The following is a 15,269-nucleotide window of genomic DNA, read 5'->3' as shown; positions in this document are numbered from 1 at the left end:
AGCCATCGGCCGACCCCTACAAAAATGAAATACTCCCCAAGAAATTGAAAGAAAACCGAAAAGCGACAAATTTATTGAATTATGTTTTTCGCTGTTGTGTTTGTCGGATGTATTTTGTAGTTTCTGAAGTGACAAATCTCTCGGGTTATTGGGTTGGGTTAGGTTACGTCGTGTTGCGCTGAGGGATCCGCTGATGGAAGGAAGGTCACATATTCGGGTAGACTGCAGAATGGATTCGAAAAGATATGCAGCGGAATAATGAGTGGGGACCGATGAAGAGGAGTGGCATACATATAGGGTTGAGTTGTTTTGGAATCATACGAAATCAGATGCCTTGAAATGTTTTGGAAACGATATTTGAGAAATGAATTTCCGAAATTAAATGCTAGAGTTGCATAAAAATCATTTTTTCTTCGAAGCGAAATTGAAGACCGGAGAACTTTTATAATAATCATAATAATAATCATTATAATAATCATTATAATAATCATAATAAGCTAAAAACATGATATGATGATCCCCTAATAACCATAAGCGATACCTCTGTATCTTTCCAATATTGTATCTTAAGAATCTCTCTTTCTATGTAGTTTCTTCTTCTATTACGCAAACTCGCTGCCTTTTGCCCCCCAAAAAAAAAAACCTACAAAGTTGATGGATGTCTTTGACATTGAGCATTGAGTCCGTGGTGCGAGTGTCAATCGTCAACGCGGACTTGTCGACTTAAAGCGCAAATTGAATTAGGCAATGGTAATTCTGTTGCTTCTGTTGCTATTATCGACAGGCTTTTCGTATTCGTAATTTTATTTTGGTTGTCAGGCTTAACAGGCCCCCCATCAAACCCAAACCCGAAACACAATTCCAAATGTGGACAATCGAATTCCAATTTGACGCAAATGCTGCAAAGGCACAGGCTCTCCTCGAAAATCCACCGAAGTATGTAGTCTGTAGATACACATGTATGTGGTATTTCCTTCGACTTTTGAAGACAGCTGCACGTAAACGACACCGCATGTCGCCCCTATCTTCGATTCCGATCGGACAGGTAACCAGAGTTCAGGTAGATAAACTGCCGGCAGGGAACGGGATCTGCTCATCCTTCTGTGATAACTTCATCCTGCCGCAGCAGGAAGTATCCTGCGAATCACGCATCCCACTCTACGGCGATTCACCCTTGAGAATACAATATGCGCATAGAGACGAAACGTGACTAACTGCGATTGTCCCGCGGGCATAATTAGACCCGAATAACATCACCTGGCGACACCTCAGCACAATCACCACATTTGCAAATATCAGATAGGCCAAAAAACAAAAAACACTGAGCGAAAGTAGGACGATGTTTTCCCGCTTAAGTTCCCAACTTGGAATGGTAATTTTTGTGGTTTTTCCCCTGTGTAGCAGATAAACAGCATTTAATAAGTAGCACACTCATCTTATCGCACTGGCGCCATGACATTAGTTTTTCCAAGTAAACTTTTTGGAATTGGACTATTCCTGAATGCGAAATCCGAACGGCATCCGAGGGCCGGAAATAGATCGATCCTAGAAGAGGGTACTTCTCGCAGCCAGACGAGACAACCCAACCGTATACCAATACCATATAGCATCTATGTCCCCAGCAGATCCATAAATATTTAAAGGGTGAGAGATGTATTGAGGAGGGTTCACAGGGGTCACTGCGAGACGAAAATGAATTGAATTTTGTTTTTTTTTTTTTTTGGCTGGCTTGGGGCAGACAAATGATAATAAATAAATATGCTGAGGAGTGGAGTCCGCCGATGCTGCACCACTTAAAAATATAATAATGGGGATTGGGCGAGCTCGATGGCAAACACTTGGGAACACTTGTGATAATCATGACTAATAAGATACACAAATATCGGAGCGACTGGGAGCAACCGAAAAAAATAAGAGAAAATAAGACAAACACAGCTGGACCAGACAACAAAGTACTCACAATTCTGGCAAATGCAATTCGGGGAGTTCCTTCTGTGGTTGGGGGTTACGAAAATAAGTCGGTGGATAAGCTCATTTGGATTTGGAGACCAACGTCGAAGGGTGAGCAAGTGGAAAAAGCAACAAGAAAGGGCGAAATATGCATAAAAATATGTATTTAACTTCAGTACAAAAATGTTTTAAAATAGTAGTATTTTAAGTGCATATTTCTAACATCAACTCATATTTTTATCATAGAGAACAGCTTCTCTACGCTTAGTTATTTAATAACCCCACCCTGCTGCATAAATAATAATTGAATTTTTCTATTGGAGTCAAGACATCAAGCGATCTCCTTTCTTTCGCCTTTCTTCGTTTTTTTATTCAATCAAACAATCAAATTCTTACAAGAGTCACTCCAGCTGCGGGTGGTGGGTGGAGTGGGTTGAATGAATGGATTCATTAGATTCACGTTGAAGTTGGCTGCAGTATAGCCGAGCCACTTGAAAGGGTTTTCGAGAGCCCGGCAATTGAGGCGACACGCGCGACGCCTTAAAGCGGCAATTAATGTTCAAATTTAATTAAACGCATTCTAAGTCGTCGTCGCCAGTGCACTTCAGCCATCCCATTCCTAACCCCACCCCTTTGATGCACTATACTCGCCAGATCCAGATTCAGATCCAGACCAAGAAATCCACCACCAAAAGCTAGGGCTAGAAGTTCAGCGTCATCGGATTTTAATTGCAAGCGGAGCAGTTTCTACACTGCGATAAAAACTAAGCAACTTAGGAATATAAAAACAAAATGGTAGTATTACTTATTTTATAAATAAAATTCCATATATAGGATATAGATATTTAACTAAAATATTAAATAATATTTAATAGATGACTGCATTGGTAAATTATTAGATTTGATATATTGGCATGTCTCGTTTGTTTATTTTATTTTCATTTCTCCGAAGATACTTAATGTTTTTTCACAGTATTCATTTTGATTCGATTCCACGATAATTGAGGGGATCAATCCCCATCTTAGGCCTCCCTGGCATCCCGGCATTCCCTTGACTAGCCCGCTAATTGATAAGCTAAGTGGCAAGTGCCATAAAAAAAATAGAAACCAAGCCGCTCCAGAATCCAGAAAAACAAATCAAATAGCTTCGTTTTCCAACTCAAATCGCCCACTTCCCAACGCCATCTCCACGAAATCGGAATTCCAGCTAGATCATTAGGACTGTTTTATGGACTCGGGCCATGTCAAAAGATTTACAACCAGCGGCGTTTGGTGACCGGATTTATGTGACTCGTGTTTTATATCCCTTACCACTTGGTTGCCATCACCTTTGGGAAAATGCAGGCACCTGCTAAATGAGCAGACACAGCAGCAGTCCAAACAAACCGGGAAAAACAATTTCCAAGAGATATGGGACCGGGCCAAAAGCAAAGCAAAGCCGGTCATAAAACCAACGAAAATGAGGCAGGTTCAGGTCAGGTCGGTGCGTCTAGATTTAACGTCTTCTCTATATATATATATATATTTTTTTTTTTTTTTTTGTTGTTGTTGGTCTGTTGCAATCCGAGTGTCAGCGTTAATGACCACAAGACAAACACGTGAAAAATATGGGAAATGGAGGAGAGAGCAGGTCTTAGCCCGGTTCAAAAGTCGGACTGGGTCTTGATCTAGTTTTCTTGCCTCATTTGTGGCGAACAGGTTTCCTAATTCAATTCGCCGAAAAATTTAATTTAGGCATAGTTTTCGGAATATGTCGACATTTAAATTAACAAAATACAACTCTAGAGTTAAATATATATATAATATATAATATATAAATATATACATTAATTATAAATAAGGCTTATTAAGAATATTGTAGGATATATTTTATATATATAAGAAGAGTGGTAAAGTTCATGATTCAATCATTACATTCAATAAATCTGAGTTATTTTTATTAACATTAACATTTAGTTAACTAATAAACACTACAATGAACAAGTGTTGGGTAGTGCAATAATCAACTCTAATGTATTGTTTTTTACTAAAGTCTATCTCAGTTCCGAAAATGTGTTCTATATTATTTTAACTATTAATTTGCATGTTAAATCAATTAATCCTAAGCATGATCGATTGATTGTAACATATTCGGAATCAAATTCTTCAGTGTTTTTTTGGTGACTAACTTTTTATAGTCTCCTAACTTTGTAACCCAGAATTGACAGGATATTTTTGACGTTTTTAAGACCGCCAAACGGGCAAATGTGTCAATTGTCAGGCGACAAAAGCGATAACTTGCAGCACGCCCATAAAGAGCGGCTCCTTCTCCTCTTTTTATTACTATTTTTTTTTTGCACCACCTACAACACTAGCACCACTCCCAGCACCACCCCCTCCGCACCCCAGCACCCCGCTTAACCATCACAATCATGGGCAATTTGGCCACCAGTTTTGCCTTTGGGGCACTTACAGATTTCTTTTATTTTCGATTTTTCTTTCGGGTTTTTCTCTTGATGCTGCTGCTGTGACGGTTGATTGCTGAGGCTTGATGCACAGAGAAAAATACTATCAAGATCATTGATTTGTTTTTCGGCTCTCTGGGTTCAAATGCTATTGAAAGCAAAAAATACAACTATTTTTCAATTCAAAACCTTCCTAAAGAATAGAAGCTTTCAACTTTATTTCATTTTTGTTGATATCATTTTGATATTTGCAAAAATAAATAAATTCCCCTTTGAAATCTAACAAATATTTAAGGAATCTAAAAATATATATGTACGTAAATTTTTTTTAATAATTTTATTTTCAGTGCCCTTTGCTTTTGATGGTGTGTGTGCGCGTGTGTGTGTGTGGTGTGTGTAGGTGCCATTTAATGGCCGCCATAAACCCAATCCTCGCCTTCGTGTTTTGTAGTTGTCGTACATGCAATTCCAGCTGTTGTTGTCGCAGTAGTTGCAGTTGTTGTTGCAGCGGTTGTTGCAAGTTGCTGTTGCCGTTGTTGTTGCTGTTGCGGTTTATGGCTAAGCTTACGGCTGCAGGATAATGAACATTCATGTTAAACACGTTAAGCGAGCGAACGTGGGTGCTTATTTTTTATTTTTTATTTTTTTGTCTTACCTTTGCTTAATTTTTTTTGTTTGCCATTCAAGCCGCCCCTCTTTTCTTGGCCCTACTTTGTTGCCATTTAGTCGTAGTCGCTAGCTTTTGGAGAAATGTCTTTCATCTCGTGGCTTTCATGCATCGGCAATAAGACTTGGTATGGTATTTCTCTAGCATCTCTTTCACATATCCTACCTGTTTAAATTTCAACATTTCTCGGACCAAAATGTTGTGTTTTTCAGTTAATCGAATATCAATTAACAACCTTTTCATTTCAACATATACTCGTATATATTTCACCTACTCACCGCAGTAGCCATGTTACTACACCTTTTTCACCACCAATCTTCAACAATATCCTGCTGGCATTTTCGCAACTCCTTGGCAATTTGCCTGCTCATTAGCGAAATCTTTCGTGCAGACGCGCCCAAGTCACCGAAGACCCTCCTCTCAAGACCCCCGCCTTAGAAATCTACACCCACCCATTGCTCACGTTTATCGCCCGAAGTAATTACATTTTGGCATGGCCAAGCCCCGAAAAAAGAATAAAATCCGAAGAGCCAGGCTGAAGTGCATTGAACCAAGTCGCAATTGTCGCTGTCTCTGAGTTTGAGTCTGAGTTGAACCCACCTACAAATCGATTACCAGTCGGAGGCAAAATGCCGACCCGCAATTAGTCGATAGCCATGGCTATGCTATGTATGTGTAACTATAACCCGGGAGATCCGAGGTGCGACTGACCACAGATCGCTTGTCTTGGGCGGTTATTGTGGTTGGATCAGCTTACCAAGTCGTTAAGTTCAAATATATGCACATGGAAAATAGCAGGTGGCTTCGTATTCAAATTCTGTTATTTCTCACTTGAGCGGAAATCAAAAATATCACGCTAGTGTTAAAGTCCCGGGTACCCGAGATGTATGATCAAAAATACCATTCATGTGTAAAAGACAACAAAGTCTGGCATTGGATAGAGCAGATGGAATAAATTACATTTTGGTTGTGAATGATTATGGGATTATTAGAACATATTAAACTATATTTGATTTACCCCATAGGTTATGCATATGCATCACAAATTTTACAAATTTATTCTCATACTTAAACGTATGTTGTTTATTTATTTTTCAGTGTTTTAGTGGGAGCTCCACTGGATCAAAATCGACAGCCGAACACTACACTCTCTGGCGCCCTCTGGCGGTGTCCAATGACACAGCGTTTCGATGACTGCGAACAAGTGATCACCGATGGCAGGCGATGTAAGTGAATCATATCCGTAATGGATAGCAACTAACTAGGATCTTTAGTACTTAAATGCTTAATATAAATACATATACTTGTATGTTCACATCTTAAGTCTATAGGTTCTTATGATTAGTATAAGTCAAATTAAGTCGATAACTGCTAATCCAATTTTTGTACCTGTACCCCTTTTATTTTCTACTTTAAACCCCCATTCATTGGTGCAGGATGATTGGCTCGATCCAGTCTTAAAAATACATATATGTACCTATAATATAGATCTAGTCATAGTCGTAGATACCGAATCCCCCTCCCGCCTAGTGACTAACCGGAGTGCCAATGGGTCAACGATCATTCGGGCCTTTTAGCTAACCGATTCGCATTTTCAGTTGTCCCCAATCTTTTATTTTTTGGATTCCTACTTAGTCTGCGAGTTGTACATAAACGATTGCCAAAAGCTGTATAGAGACCTGTGACTAAACGTATCTAACATTTAAAACTCTTTTGTTTATAGTGTTAAGTAGGAGAAAACGTTGTGATCGATAAGAAAAGGGGGTCATTGCAAGCGATTGATTCGAAGAGTCATTGGAAATGAAATTGGGGTTGTCCCTAAGTCGATTGGTCTACCAAAAATATAGCGTGTGACTCCACGCATTAAATAATATTTTATCGATCACATGTTGATCCGTACGATTAACTTTGCAAGCGTATAGACCTTGAATCGTTCGATCACATGATGAGCACTTACTATTATTACTCGTATATACTCGTATTATCCACTAGTACCTACTGTATAGATATCGATTTTTGTCCTAGCATCTTATTCAAAATATATAAAACACAAATACTGATATCGATGATTACATTTAATTTAATTTTAATTGATTTGATCTTTTTTTCTCTTTTTTCTTTCTTATGTTTTTATTTTTTGTGCTCTCCCTCTTACCTATTTGGTTTCGCCAAAATCCAAATTCGTATTCGGTGCGCATAACTGAGAAATTCATTTGTGTCTCTACCTCAACCTGAAATCCTAACCCGACCAACTCCAATTATCCAAAAATACTGACAAATCTTTTCGATATTTGCCATTCGATAAATCGAACGAACGAATCCCTTAGCGAACGGAGCATATGAGATTAATAAGCGTAAGTGGTTTTGGGTGCTTTAATTGTTGTCTTGCCCACCAAAAACCGATCCCTAATACCACCCGATTCCCAATCAAGGATCGCGCATCTCATCGCAACCGCTAACACCCATTCAGTATTCGAACGACCTATATACATATACACTTATACGTATAACCAGTATGCCGTAATCAGATTTCATTCCGTTGGTTTGCGCTTTGATACGTTCACCTACTGATTTGAATTTGAAATTGAGTTGAATTAACCCCGGCATTTATCATACTTTCGATTCAGTGCACCCATCCCAGCCCCAAAAGTAAATAATTTGCTAGTATACACATAATTATACATTTTGCAAATCTGGAATATCTGCGATCACCGAATGTACAGTCACGCACGCATGCCCATGGCCGCCATATTGCTTGCACCTCACTCTTACTTTTACTGTTACTTTTACTGACCTACCACGCATGCGCGCACTAATTGCAATCAGATATTATGTATTTACATAGACATATAACATTGAAACGTATCTAAAACTACACATCGAGCTGTACAAATGCGCATTTTTGCTCACCTATTTAATTAAATGTCTATAACTATCTCACATATATTAGAAATCAGCTCTCCGCACAAAAATCAATGAGTCTGTTATAATATTATTAATAAGTTTTTATCAATTTTACGTGATAACCAAATCAGTAGTAAGACTGATGATATTTAATGGTGTCGTTTGGTGACAATAGTCACATCTGCCCTAGCAAATTTCTTAACAAATTAAAATATAATCACCATAATTGCCCCTGTTATCCAATTAAGCTATAAATATTTTCCAACAAATATACGAAGGCATTCTGAATATTTTTGTTCGGGGCCATTTGCACGCTTCGATTCCAGCGACAACTTCATTATCGGCTTCACATGTTAACCATTTCCTCCAGCATGCCCAACCGATTCTCAGAATTTTTACCCAATACCATTGGGGAGAAATTGTGAACTAGGGCCTCTTGAAAAACCCCAAAGCCCCATAAACGCGGCTTCACAATTTCGGCGGCTTCAATTGGCAACTCATTTAGCGCTAATTATATAGCCATGGCAGCTGGTGCCTCAACTTTACACCCTCGTAAAGGGTGTCATATGTTTTTCCAGAAATTCACATTGCAGTGACATAATATATGATATATATTCGTACTTTATATCTTTGTGCTTGAAGATTTTCCGACTAATGATACCTTTCTTATACAATTACCGGTGCCAAAAATATACATCGTCTTTACATCGGTATTAAGCATTGATGTGCTGAATTAGTGTAAAATGCTTAAAAGAGTATTAAGCATTTGCATAGTTTCTACTCGTATGTAGATCCATTTGCGCTTTTGCACTGCTGGGTGTTTATGACCCCCTCTGTCAGTCGAGTGTTAACATGCAAGTGGGTCGTCTGCATTTTTTTGAACGTCACTGTGACCGGGTTTCCATTGCCTCTTCTTCTTTCTCCTTCGGCTCCGCTCTTCTTCTTTGCTCTTTTGGCAATCAGAGCGTGGCAGTTTCAAAAGAAGAAGAATGAAACGTCTGAAATATTCTAAAAAAAAAAACATACTAAAGCCAAAGAAGTGGGCTTTGCCAACGGCGCCGCCCCAGAACGTGACAAATTTCTCAAACTATGAGCACAGCAAAAAATACCAAAACGAAGTGCAGAACATTATGCTACACAGAGAATAATTCTAGCAGAAGTTCAGTAAACTAAAAGTCACATTAGATCCCCTACTATCCCCAACAGAACAACAATCGGAATCGTCAGATAATTTCAGAAATGGGTTACTATACGTTGTATTTTAATATTTTTTCGCTGTGCACGCATGAGGGGCAAAACAAATGTTGGCTGGGGCATAAAAATAACTGCAAATTGTAAAAGTAAAGCGAATTCTTGAGCGAAAATAGTGCGGAATTTTTGGTTGGCGAAATAGGGGGGCGGTCACTAAAACGCGGGACTTTGGGTGAGGTTTTATTTGCATTGCTGCACATTAACCATAACCCCCTTTTTTCCCCATTACCTTCAGAATACTGAATTCTTTTCGAGTCGGCCCAATGTCAGAAACGCAGAAAAGGGGCAAATTGAAGAGTGGAAAGGGGGAGTGGCACTGGGCGGCTCTTCCAGCTGCGCGACTTTCACTGCGCAAACGCGACAGACGGGCGCGTTTTAAAACGCGTCAAACCCGTCAAGAACGGCCCACGCTCCAAGGCAACCGAAAGAAGTTCGAAAAGAAATTGGGTTGATTAAAACATATTTCGATTCAACTTTCTGTTGCACACTTACACACAAAGGTGAAGTTGGAAAATGTTTATCGACTCTTTTTACCATACCACAACCAGTGTTAGACAACTAGGAAAACAGTTAGCGGATTTTGTTTCAGTGCACTGCAACTCCACTGTCTATCTCTCTTCCCCTCGCACGTATAATAATCATTTATCATATTTCAACACTTTGATGCTTTAAAATGCATTCTAAATCAATTTCGTTCGGCTCTCTCTCTCGCTTTTGCGGCTGCGCTTTCCATTTTTGTTTTGCCGCTCTTTTGCTTCGTTTCATGCTTCGTTTAATCAACAACTTTTTGTTTACCTCTCCTTCCACTTTTTTCTTTTTGTGCAACATGCCGCCAGCATTTAACAAAAAAAATGAGAAATAATCAAAAAACATGTTGCCCGAAAATCAGCTGTAAATAATTGAATTGTTCGGAGTTTGAAGTCGCTTGGAATTTGCATTTTATCGCTTTTGTTTCAATTTCGATTTCCGGTTCCATATGAAATTCGGGGTGGACCAGCAAATACAACACAATATTGGGTTTACTGTGTATAATGTAATTCCAATACTACTATTACTTAAGGAGACTTCAGGTTTACTTCAAAATAATAGAGATTTTCTAATTAAACCTACATACATACATATTTGTAGCCCACCAATCAAAGATTAATCAGCATTACCATTAATCATTTAAGCGATTTTACGAACTGTATATTACACAAATTCCATTATTTGAATAATTCTATGAATATATCATTAATATCTCAGATCTGTTTTTTGTAATATGACTTCATTATTTAAAGGATTGATCCTAAATATCTAAGGGACCTAAGATCAAATAATATGTGGTGTTATCTAAAAAGAAATCAAAATTAGCCGGACTCTGATTTCAAAAAATGCGTTACTTGTATTTGCAAGCGGTCAAAATCCTATTTAATCGGGATTAAATTTTATACTTGGCGTATGAGTATTAAATCGATTTTTTACGATAAGCCCAGTTTAGAACATTTGGTCACATTTGTAACACTTTTCCAACTAAGTTCCACCCTACTGTACAGATGTAAATATGTACGTATGTAAATATGTGAATGATTAGTGTTGTTCTTACCATTTCGAAATATATAAACTGTTGATAATGCATACTACTTGTTGTTTTATAAAGTTATTAATTATTAGTTATAATTACCGTTACAGTTGTTGTTGTTACTGTTATATTATTATTGTTGTTATTGCTGACATGCACACACACACACAAATGTACACAATCACAAACACGATAACACATTAGATACATATTTTTTGGCAATTGCTAACATTGCAATTTCTCTCTGCACTCTCTTTCTCTCTGTCCTCGAATTCACCGTTATTCGCTCAGCCTTCGACAGCGAAATCCTTTCACCGCCCGGAAATGACGAAATCAAGAAGAACCAATGGATGGGCGTTACGGTGCGATCGAATCCCCTACAGGCCAACGGATCCGGCGGAAAGGTAAGTGAATCCAATCCAAAATGCTAAAATCATAACATCCAACATCTAATATTTACATTTAACTATTCTATCGCACTTAAAAACGGAATAAACCTTAATTCGAATTGAAATTTTTATAAATCTATGCATAATATTGCAGGTGATCGTCTGCGCCCATCGCTATATTTACATCGTGCGAGAGAATCGTTATGGACAGGGTCTCTGCTATCTCCTAACGAACGATCTGCAGTTCGAAGAGGTCCACGAGCCCTGCAAAGGACGACCAGTGCAAAGGTCAGTACTCTTATCCCGACCTTCAAGATATTTATTGAGCTATGTGGGATTAGCTCGATCAGATTTCATAATCCATTCCATTGCGGTTTGTCCTAGGTCATCGCCATTGATCAGGTTGATGTAATCAACATAAATGTTTTACATACCCATACTCTTCCATTTCTCAGTTGACAAGGGTCAGTTGTTTGCTTTTCCTGGCCGGGGGAGGGAGCGAAGGAAAAGTGTCAAGGTGAATTATCTCCAGCTTTGAATAATGCGGGGCTGTTTCGCCCAATTAGCATGCAGTGTGTGTGGCATTGGGGAAAAGTGGGGGAGTTGGACGAGGTTCAGGGGTTGGGAGCAGCAGGGTCACCGCAATAACATCGTTGCAGGGTAAAAAACGCACACTCATAAAGGTGAAATTTAATTTATTTAAATGGAGGGAGCGTTTGGAAGTAAAAATATATGGGGATTCCGCACCCACATGATGACCGAAATCAAGGAGCGGTTGGGAACGGGAGGTCAAAGGTGGGCATAAGGGAATGGGGAAGGGGCAGTTGGGATGGCAGGCCTGTCATCATTCTGAATATGCAATTTTTCATCGAGGTGAAACTCGCGTGTCCAAACTCGATTCGGGAATAAGCAGGGGGTTACATAAAAAAACAAATGAATATATAAGGAACATATAGTTGGAAAGAGGTGAAGTTGTGTGGTCAACAGGCAAATGTTGACCCTGGTCATCCATTAATGTCCAACGCACAACTCCATTCGGGAATAGACAAATGACAGGAAAAAAGATACGGGCGTCCAAAGAGTCCTTTTGTTGACCGTGGTCATCTATTAATGTCCCGATGCGGGAATAGATTAAGCCAATGTGGGCCTCACATGAACTGGAGAATGTTTGGACGTCACTTTTATTTTGATATCCAATTTGGTTGGTATCACTAAAACCTACAGCGACTCATAGTGTTTATCCTAGACTAAAGTACAGATGTAGTTATGTCCCTAATAATCTGAACCCTTCTGTATCCATCAGGCAACACGAGGATTATGGACTGTGCCAGGCGGGCACATCGGCTGCCCTACTGGACGATGACACCATGGTGTTGGGTTCCCCTGGACCGTACACATGGCGCGGGTCCATTTGGGTGACTCAGGTGGGCGGGGAGTATCTGCAGCGCGACAAGACGACCTACTACAGTGATCACTCGGACTTGAACTCGCCGGTGGACAAGTACAGCTATCTCGGTATGTCGGTGACCGGTGGCAGATTCTTTGGCCACATGTCGTATGCGGCTGGGGCTCCACGATCGGAAGGTCATGGACAGGTGGTGATCTTCGACAAGTCCACCGATAATCCGATACCGGTGCACTCGATCCTGGATGGTGAGCAATTCGGTTCGAGTTTTGGCTATGAACTGGCCACCGCCGATGTAAATGGAGATCACAGGCCGGATTTAATAGTGGCAGCTCCTTTGTACTTCACGAAAACGGAAGGTGGAGCTGTGTACGTGTACCAGAACATCCAGGATACGTTACCCGTGAAGTACACACTTAAGTTGACGGGACCTGTGGAGAGTCGTTTCGGCCTGGCGTTGGCCAACATCGGAGATCTGAACAAGGATAACTGCGAGGATCTGGCCGTGGGAGCACCATACGAGGGCAATGGCGTGGTCTACATCTACTTGGGCTCGAGTCAGGGCCTAAATTCCAAGCCCGCCCAGAAGATCCTGGCCTCGGAACTGGGTGGAACCGTACCCAATGGTCAACCGATTCGCACCTTTGGCATCTCTATATCCGGCAACACGGACTTGGATGATAACTCCTATCCGGATGTGGTAATCGGAGCATTCAACTCCTCGGCAGCCGTGATACTCCTGGCCAGACCTATCATCAGCATCCAGACGAGTGTGCAGCGCGACGAGCTGCGCAACATGGATCCAAATACGCCCGGCTGCTTGGCCGATCCGTCCAGTAATCTCACCTGTTTCACGTTCAGAGCATGTTGCAGCATTGAACCGTACGATGAGAAGAACAAGGAACTCCGGCTGGCATATAGCGTCGAGGCAGAAACCTTCGATCACCTAAAGAAATTCTCTCGGGTCTTCTTCTTCGATCGGGACAATAAGCGGACCAATGTGCTCAGTCGCGTGGTGAGAGTGCACACGAATGGAAGGATGGAATGCCAGGCAGTCACGGGCTACATCAAGGCCAATACCCGGGATATCCAGACTCCCGTGCGCTTCCGTTTGAAGTACTCGCTGGTGGAACCACCATTGGCCGATTCTGCTTTGGTACGCCTCAATCCGATATTGGATCAGACCCAGGCGCATGTCGATTTCGACGGCACCTTCCAAAAAGACTGTGGCGATGACGATCTCTGTGAGAGCAACCTGGTCATCCGGGTGGAGCCAAACATCACTGAGTCCTCAGGTGAGTCTATCCTATGGTTGTGAGATGCTACAGATTGTAATCTATTTCTTTTCTAATCAAAATTTAGACAACGAATACACCCTGATTCTGGATGAAACGGAACTGGAGGTCCGCATCAATGTGAGCAATCTGGCGGATTCTGCTTACGAAGCTCAACTATTCATCGCCCATCAGGCGGGGGTTTCATATGTGGCAACCAAGAAGCCAGTAAGTGGTTACCAGAAGTTCCGTGAATTCTTCAAAGGTTCTAACCCGTATTTCCCATTTCACCCAACCCACAGACGAATGCCACGTGCAATAGCTACAATACCACCCTGGTTGCCTGCAGCCTTGGTAATCCCATGCTGCGCGACACCACCACGTTTGTGACCATCCGATTCCAGCCCAAAGGATTGGAGCCAAGTGAGAAGATCATGCTATTCCACATATTCGCAAATACCACCTCCAAGCTGGTGGGACCCGAACGTCCCGAGCGGGATCTTCGCGTGAATGTGGTGCGTCGGGCAAAGCTCAACTTCCGAGGTTGGGCCATACCCGAGCAGAGTTTCTACAGTGGATCGAGTGTGGCTAATTCGGTTGCAAGTACTGCCGCCACCGAGACAGAAGGACATGGTCCGATGGGTATGGACGATGTGGGCTCCCAAGTTCATCACATGTTCACCATCTTCAATGAGGGACCATCCACGGCGCCGAAAGTACAAATGGTCATCCAATGGCCATACTCACTGTACAGTGATCCCCAGAGCGGTCGACCGGTTCAGTATCTGCTCTATCTGGAGCAAGTACCCACTGTGGAAGTCAGCCAGGGCGAATGCCATGTGGCCAAGGAATATGTCAATCCGCTGAATTTGGCCAGCGGTTCTAGGGAAAATCCAGCCTACTTAAGTGCTCCGGCCCAGATGAGAATGTTCCCCTCGCATTCGCGTCATTCGTTCAACAAGAGCTTGATCCACTCGCAGAGAAGCTACTTCTCCAGCAGCCACCGGGATGATCATTCGGATGACTCTCAATCAAACCGCAATCGAGTCCGTCGCAGTTTCCTAGAACGGGTGACGCGACTGGAGAGGTTAATGTACGATCCCGAGAGTAGCAATGCGGCGGGATCGAATGGCAAGAAGCAGGACATCGTGGAGCTGGACTGCACTAAGGGCACGACAAACTGCGTCCGCATCGAGTGCGAAATCCTAAACATGCCCGCTTTGTCCGAGGCTCAGGTGGTGGTCAAGGCACGCCTGTGGAACTCGACGCTGGTCAGTGAGTATCCTCGGGTGGAAAGGGTCAGGATTTTCTCGACAGCCACTGCCCAAATTCCCGAGAGTTATGGCGTCGAGGTGATGGATCACAATAACATAGAGGTGAGTTTTCTATGGTAACGAGATCGAGGATTCGTTTACATACTATTC

The 15,269-nt window shown here is 41.5% G+C and overlaps 1 protein-coding gene across 2 annotated transcripts in view; it reads left to right on the top strand.

The window, feature by feature from the left end:
• The window catches only part of LOC6618646 (integrin alpha-PS1), a 42,738-nt gene that overhangs the window by 26,043 nt on the left and 1,426 nt on the right, over positions 1–15,269 (top strand). The window contains exons 2-8 of one of the 2 annotated variants that reach the window (XM_032726471.1): positions 6,160–6,287; positions 7,389–7,415; positions 11,069–11,181; positions 11,321–11,454; positions 12,470–13,866; positions 13,934–14,073; positions 14,148–15,221. In XM_032726471.1, the coding sequence (XP_032582362.1) occupies positions 6,160–6,287; positions 7,389–7,415; positions 11,069–11,181; positions 11,321–11,454; positions 12,470–13,866; positions 13,934–14,073; positions 14,148–15,221 (3,013 nt within the window). The remainder of the gene's footprint in view (positions 1–6,159; positions 6,288–7,388; positions 7,416–11,068; positions 11,182–11,320; positions 11,455–12,469; positions 13,867–13,933; positions 14,074–14,147; positions 15,222–15,269) is intronic. The other variant, XM_002042869.2, reaches the window with a different exon arrangement.

The sequence above is a fragment of the Drosophila sechellia genome, chromosome X (genome assembly GCF_004382195.2).
Source record: "Drosophila sechellia strain sech25 chromosome X, ASM438219v1, whole genome shotgun sequence".
Taxonomy (NCBI): Eukaryota; Metazoa; Arthropoda; class Insecta; order Diptera; family Drosophilidae; genus Drosophila; species Drosophila sechellia.
Note: the sequence above shows the minus strand (reverse complement) of the source record. Positions and strands in the feature narration are given on the sequence as shown.